The sequence below is a fragment of the Lolium perenne genome, chromosome 6, assembly GCF_019359855.2.
Source record: "Lolium perenne isolate Kyuss_39 chromosome 6, Kyuss_2.0, whole genome shotgun sequence".
NCBI classification, from domain to species: Eukaryota; Viridiplantae; Streptophyta; class Magnoliopsida; order Poales; family Poaceae; genus Lolium; species Lolium perenne.
This window is the reverse complement of record NC_067249.2, coordinates 35505537-35513027: the sequence shown is the minus strand read 5'-3', so window position 1 is coordinate 35513027 and position 7491 is coordinate 35505537. Positions and strand designations below refer to the sequence as shown.

General features: G+C 47.6%; 1 protein-coding gene across 1 annotated transcript; it reads right to left on the bottom strand.

Annotated features, from left to right (window-relative positions):
• Positions 1 to 3830: 3830 nt before the first annotated feature.
• LOC127309729 (homeobox-leucine zipper protein HOX18) lies at positions 3831 to 4907 on the bottom strand. The gene is made up of 2 exons (XM_051340471.2): positions 4434 to 4907; positions 3831 to 4340 (listed from the first exon to the last, which is right to left on the bottom strand). The coding sequence occupies exons 1-2, from the start codon at positions 4821 to 4823 to the stop codon at positions 4029 to 4031; spliced, it is 702 nt and encodes a 233-aa protein (XP_051196431.1). The 5' UTR covers positions 4824 to 4907; the 3' UTR covers positions 3831 to 4028.
• Positions 4908 to 7491: the final 2584 nt, after the last annotated feature.

Below are 7491 nucleotides of genomic sequence, written 5' to 3'. Positions count from 1 at the left end.
TGAAGCGGTCAAGCTATAGACGTGACACGTACGCGTCTCAATCATTGATAGCTTGACGGAGTACTTGGTCGATCGCAGCCTCTAGCTCAATCGAATCAGATTCTGTTTTGCAGGTGTGGCTGTCAACCGGATCTAGCTGTTCCAGCCTAAAGCTATGTAAATCTTTTTTTTTTACAAATAGAACACTAGCATTAAAAGAAACATCGAATAGTACAAAGCATCCCATGAAAAACGAAAATTACAACGAGATCCTTGAGAAACCCTTCATCTTCAACCTCCAGACCGTGTCGACGGCGCGCCACCGCTGCTGCTCCTCCAGAGTCAGGCTGGCATTGTTGGTTGGGGACGGGAAGTCGCCGAACGGGTCGAAAAGACCACATCCGTCCTAGAGACGAAGAAGTAGGATGAACTGCCGATGAAGCTCCTTGACGATTCGAATATCCCCACAGCCAGACGAAGTCCTCGAAGACCACACCATATCCACAAGCTTCTTGATGTCCCCGTCGAGATGGGGTTGAAGCCGGGAAAACGTTATTGCACGAAGCGCCGCCGCCACCACCCGAGCGGCGCCCTACAAACAAAAACCCTAAAGACGGGGAGCGAAAACCCTAAAACTGGGAAACGGAGCCTTCCCGCCAATGAGAGCCGCGATCTACCGTACCTCCATGGCTCGAAGGCCACACAGGCGGCCAGATTGGAGGCGGCCAGATCGGAGGCGGTCGCCGACGGGAGGCAGGAACCCTAATCGCGTCGTGAGGATCTCCTCGGAGCTATGTAAATCCTTGTCTTATGAAAAATCACTTGGCGTAAGCTGACTATATGTATCTTATTTAAAGATGGACCCAAATGTTGCATGATAAGATGACAATCACCTACCGCCGACACTCTTGTAACAGTGCCTTAGCCTCTGCATCGGTTGAGGCTTGTAGCCATCAAGCCATGTTTACTGCAGTGTTTCGTCCCTATAATCGAAAGTATGTCTATGAGAAGAGAGGACAACTTTTAGGATGGATATGATGACTTATTTTTCTTTGAAGAGTGAATTTTACTTTTTACCATGTAGTTTTTACCCTTTAGTTTTGCATTTGTGTAGATTACCCATTTTAAAGGCTTTCTACCCTTATTTTTTTGGTTTGCGTCCATTGGGAAAGGTGTTAGGTGATGATCGGGGTTCAAAAATATAAAAATATTAGTGATGAAGGGAACATATGGATTAAACAAGTTTGGGCATAAATCGTCCATGAGACCCTTCTATATTTACATATTTTAACGCTCCACATCGACTTATCATACCTATTCTATTTCTATCTAACAATAAAAGTAAAATAATAAATTGGGTCTAAACCATGTTTAAAGTCTCCTAAATGAAATATTTTGGTAAAAGTTCTAATAAATGGGGTAATATGTGTCACAAATGCACAACTATAGGGTAAAAAGTAGAATTTACTCTTTTTAAAAAGATATTATCCTTTGCTAACATCTGTTTCGTTCTTCTCTATGCTAGCATGCATAGAACCATCATAAATGCCCATATCGTCAAATCAAGAAGATACAATCGCACAAGAGATTAGCTCCTCAATTTATGAATGCTAAGATATGCACACAGCTAAAATACAGTAGTTTACAGAAAGAGCGAATCTTTTATGTAACAACAGACAATTGTAAAAAAACAACTGAAGTGGGATCATAAATCCGAAAGATACTCTACCATCTGTTTTAGATAGACACCTATCTAGCCTGCGACCACCTACACCCGACGTTCCAACTGGAATAGCAGCACTTTTTTGAAGATTAATTTCTATGTTAACAGCCAAAATAGAGTAGTTTACACCAACACAGCACCTTTTGAAGACAAAGGAAGAAGCACTTTTCGCCCGCGATCTTGACAGTACTTTTGCAATGACTTTCGCAAACAGTCAAACACATATAGTTTGAGGTTTTACACCAGTAGAACAAGACAAATTCTCGTGGAAGCGCCGCGGTTACTGACACTAATTCACGAGCTCCCATAATTACTGCTCAAACTAGCCCGATATGTAAAGTCACGGTTTTCAAAAAACAGGATGAGATTTCTTGATTCCGACTCATACGCTGTACATGGCCGAAGCTTTCGGAATTTCCTGGATGCGCCGTTGTTGTTGAAAAAAAGATACTAATACACGTAATCCTGCTCAGCTCAGGTTCGTATCAGCCGGCACGACCACACAAAACCCACGATCGAAATCGATCGAAACTCCCAGTCTTGCTAGGCCGGCAAAGACCATTCGATCACTATACATCTTGAAGAGTCGACATCGTTCTCGATGCCTCCCTCCTGCATTTTCGTTCTCGCACCTCTCTTATTCTGACTCCGGAAGCCATCGAGCCAGATTATTCATTGGAAGGAATAGTCTACTTGACGGTGGTTGGACTCAGGGGAGCTAATTAAAACCCGAAAACAACAGTCAGTTTCTTCTTCCCTTGGTCTTCAGTTATCATGTATGTTATGAAACCGATTGCAAATTACTCCGTCAGGGCAAACGTAATCAAGGAGAGAAAGAATTAATAAACCGTACACGCGTTCACTTTCCACTCAGTACTAGGGGCCGCAATCCAATAATGAATAGCCTAAAACATTCTAAGATTCGGACATACTGCTAGTGCGTCTTACATGACGTGATTGTCTTATACTAGGTTGTATGAATTCGATCTCCTGCGAATACTTTTAGTACTCAGTGGATCGACGACCAATATAAGAATACAAATTTTCTACCGCTAAATACAAGTACATCATTTTTTTTACGCTAGATATGATAATTATTGAACAGCTTGAATATTCTTATAGTCGATCTGCATCAAGAATGTTGAATTCGGTCCGTAAATAACATTGCATATCGTCTAATTAAGAGAATAGTTTATATTTCTACACAAGATGATAAATTATTCAGCACGATAATCATATTTTGTAACATCTTATTGACATGGGAGTATGGGACATGGACAACCAATTATTCTTATACTCCTATTTACAATATCTAATTATAACACTTTGACACTATCTACCCATGTAAAATTTACCTAATTATTTGCTTAGTTTTATTTAGGTGTATCTGTAATTATTATAACTCAATTAATTTTCTTCATTACATGTGAAATTATTTTTCGGATCTTTTTGTTCAAGATTTTATTTTCCAAAATACTGTCATTCAAGGAAATTCTTAAGATTGATATAGCATGGAATACATCAATTTTCATAAGACTTTGTTTAAAAATGTTAATGACCATTTATTTAGGCAGTGAAAAATATCATTATGATGTAGCTAGAGAGAGGAAAATGTGTAACATACTGCAAATGACTTTACAAAGGTACATGAGATAAAATAAAATAGTATGCTATAAAAATATCCATTATCAAACCGGACATGATGATATATATGGATGGCAAGAGCAGTATGCGAAATGTTCACATAGTCGTGGATTTGTTCTTCACACCGTATGTACGAAAAAATGCACCAAATAACATGGTCACACGAGGTATATATGAGAAATAACTATTTCTAAGTCGACGCTAGTATTGTGAAGATTGTCGTTTATCATCTATGACTGCACTATTTTCAACTCACGAGAGTCGACGACATGGGTGAAACAACTACGATGAAGGAGGAGCGTCTTCAATGCTTTTAATCGTCGCTAGGTAGTCTGAAGGCCAATTTATATAATTTTCACTCTTTGCGAGAATTGTAGTACTCTTACTGATTACTATCGCTAGACTTCTTGCAAAAAAATACACAAAACACATTCATTTAGTTTGCATAGGCCAAACCTGCACTTCAACAACTTAGCCGTTTTTTTTTCGCTCAACATCATCGTCCGGTCGGCATTGCAAATCCATAGAGGAATCAAATATCCATATCAATCTTCAAACACCCAGGTGAACATGAAGTTTACCCAAAGTCCCTACTACACTATATAGTCATGTATGATCTCTTGTCCTATAACTAACAAACGATTTTGCTAAAACAAACGAGAAATCACTTCTACGATAGTGATCAACATCGGCTATTAGGACGACACCCGGACCCGGTTGCGGCAAGCTTATTGCAGGACGGGCACGCTTCGTTGACCCTCACAGCGGCCGTGAGCCTGGACAAGAAGGCCGACGACGACGAGGATGAGCGCAGCTCGGCGAGTTCTCGCCGGAGCCGCTCGTTCTCGTCGCCGAGACGCTCGCACCAGCGGCGCAACAGCTCGCAGTCGAGCTCCGTCTGCTTCAGCTTGGTCCGCGCCCTCCTGTTCTGGAACCACACCTCCACCTGCCTCGGCTTCAGCCCGAGCTCCCGCGCCAGATCGTGCTTCTCACCCTGCGATTAAAAATATTCCGATCAGAATCCGGCCCATGATGATCTCGTATGCAAATTACTACTGAGATCAACAAAAAGAAGTTATGGACGTACATGAGACAGGACGTTGTGGGCGCGGAAGCTTTTCTCCATTACCGCCGCCTGGTCCGCCGTGAGCTGGAGCTTCTTCCTCGCGCCGCTGTCGGCCGCGACACCTCCGTCGTCGTCGACGCAGCTGTCGCCAAGCACTCTCCTGGCCTTCTTGCCATGTTGCCCTGTCGTAGCAGTGGAACCATCTCTACCGCTCTCTGGTCCCTTCCTCTTACTAGCCGCCGCCGTCGCTTCATTTCCAGGTGGCGGCGATGCTGGCAGCAGCGCCTGCACCGGCGGTGCTGGTCGGATCCCGGCGCCGATGACGAGGGAGAGGGACAGCCTCGTGTCGACGAAACCATCTACATCAAGCGACTCCTCCATGCCGCTGCTAATGGTCGTGATGCTAGACATGACGAAGTTAAAATCAAGTTGTCTTTTTTGCTTGTTGGCTCCTGGAGGTGTGGCTGTGTCGATGGAGAGATATCGAAGGTTGCCGGCTAGCTATGGGGACAGGGGGTGCGTTTCGTGAAGGCTTTATAGCGCAGGAGGCCAAGCTAGCTCCTTCTTCTTCGAATTAGGCTTTCGCCCCGCTTTATAAATAAAGCCACACACGGCCAAACCGATACAAGGTAGATGGGGAGACCTCTTTACAAAGCAGATCAAAGATAAAAAACAGAGAATAGAAAGGAGATGTCACACCCTCCAAGGTACAACCGACACTCCTAACTAAAGATGCACCCCGCCTCCTTGTGAAACCACCGGACAACGTCATCTCGTACCCACCAAGTTATTTGCCGGGGAGGGCCGCCTGCCCTCCCGCTCCGGGCCGTGGAGCGCCGATCCTGCCCGCAGACAACAAGTACCAGGAACCAAGACCCCAATGTCACGTGTAAAAGATAGGAAGCCGCCAAGTCCACCCTTCGCCGGGATCGAAGCACCGAGAGAGGATCTAAGCATGCCCGCCGATGACAACGAGAACCGCCCACGGGAATCCAAGCTCCATGACGACGCCCCCAAGAGGGTGACGACACAAGGTGCCGCCGTCGCCGAGACCAAGAACGGTCAAAGGTTTTCACCCGGAGCTCAAGCACAGGGGAGCAACCACAACGGTGCCCCCAAGAGGGACACGACACCCGCGGGCGCCGTTACCGTTGGCGCCAAAGCGCTGGGCTTTCGCCCGAAATCGACTCCCGCCGCACAACGGACCGATGTGCAGCCCGCCGTCATCAAACAGAGCCTCCGAGACCAGATCTGGGAGCCGCCACTGCCGAAGCACCACCGACGCCAGGAGTCCCCGCTGCCCACTCCACGCCATCCCCATGTCCCAGGAGATAAGCCACCACCACTGCAACGTCGCTCGCCGTAGAGCCAAACGTGCAGCTTCCAGGGCCGCCGCCCCGGCATCCACGCCCAACCCATCAGCCGGCAGCCACCACCATACGGACCAGCGGCAGGGGCAAGGGGCGTGAGAGGTCGAGCTGAGGAATGAGCGGACACCGATCTAGCACGCGGTGGCTGCCAACCGAAGGCCCGCCTGGCCCCGGACTGGTCGCGGCCAACGTACGCAGAGAGGCCCGCCAGGCCCAGATCGGGCCCAGATCGGGCCCGCCTGGCCCAGATCGGGCCCAGATCTCGCCGGCGCCGCCACCTGCCGCGCTGCGCCGCCCACCGTGCCGCCAATGGTTGCCGCCGTCGTCCCCCAGCCAGACCCTCGCGCCTCAGCCGCCGCTGTTGTACTGCAGGCCCCCGCTGCCAGAGATGTAGTCGATCCCGCGCCGCCCGAGACCAGCCGCCACCGCCGTAGCAGCAGCAGCTGCACGCCGCCCCGAGCACGCCGACACCACCACGAGGTCACCACGCCGCCGGAGGACCGACCGCGCCGCCGCACCCCTCGCCAAGTACGTGCCCTCGACGGCCGCCACGGCCCGCGCCGTTTCTCCGTGCGAGGGGGAAGGAGGGCCCCGCCGCCGCCAGCGCCCAGGCTTTGCCCGGTGACGCCGTCCGGCGGCGGCGAGGAAGGGGAGGAGGAGAGGTAGGGGCGGGAAGGAGGCGGCTAGGGTTCCCTCCCCGTCGCCCACGGGAGCGACGAGAGAGGGCACGGGTCCGTCGTCCAAGCTAGCTCCTACCCACTAGACACTCGGCATGGTCGCATCGCACGAGCGCGTACGGTTTCTTGTGCGAATTAAGCAAGACAATTAGCACCACAGAGGTTTTCCATCAGCAAGATTACTTCGGGTGAATAATGTTTGGTTTGACTGTGGGGAACTCGTCAATGAATTAGTCAAAAGGCCATGAAGCTAATTAAGTAATTGTCAGTTTGATCGTGACCAAAACATGCGAGTAATCAATTTTCTTTTTTGCACTAACGCGGCTAGTTTTTTTTTTGTGAACATCACTAACCCGGCTAGTAATCAACCTGCTAGCTACTAAGTAAATTTACACGACAGTTTTTCTTTCTATTTACTCCCGGCCCTCCGTTCAATTCTCTTTTACAACATTCTACTCCCTCCGTCCCAGTTCACTGGGCTCACAAGATTTTGCATCCAGACCAAGCCAGTATTTGATTGGAGGCTAAAAGTCTTCCAAGTGTTTACCTCTTCCCAATCAAATGTGCTCCCTATTTAATAGGAATGCAAACAGATTAGTGGAATCCAGTCTTCCGTGAGCCATGCGTGCATGCATAGGCCAGTTTTCTTTCACTTTAGTTTTCCACCCCACCCGCGCATGCACTAGATTGTTTCTACGAGCTAAAAAAAGGAAAAATAGGGTTGGAGAGTAATTACTAGAGGGGGTTACTACCTCTAATTAAATGCATGCAGGCCTTAGTACAAAGGTATTATGGGACAAATATTTTTTCAGATTAGGCCCTGTGAACCGGGACGGAGGGAGTACAAATTTTAAGAAAAATTAATAAAGCATTTAATAATAGTACTTTGATATGTAAAAAACCATTCCAAGCTACAAGTAATGACATCCGATACAGAGAGTAGAGCTGCTTCGTTTTCTACTTCGTTGATTACAAAACTAAAATGTAGACTAATATGGGAAAAAATTAGTCTAAGATGTAGACTAAAAGAGA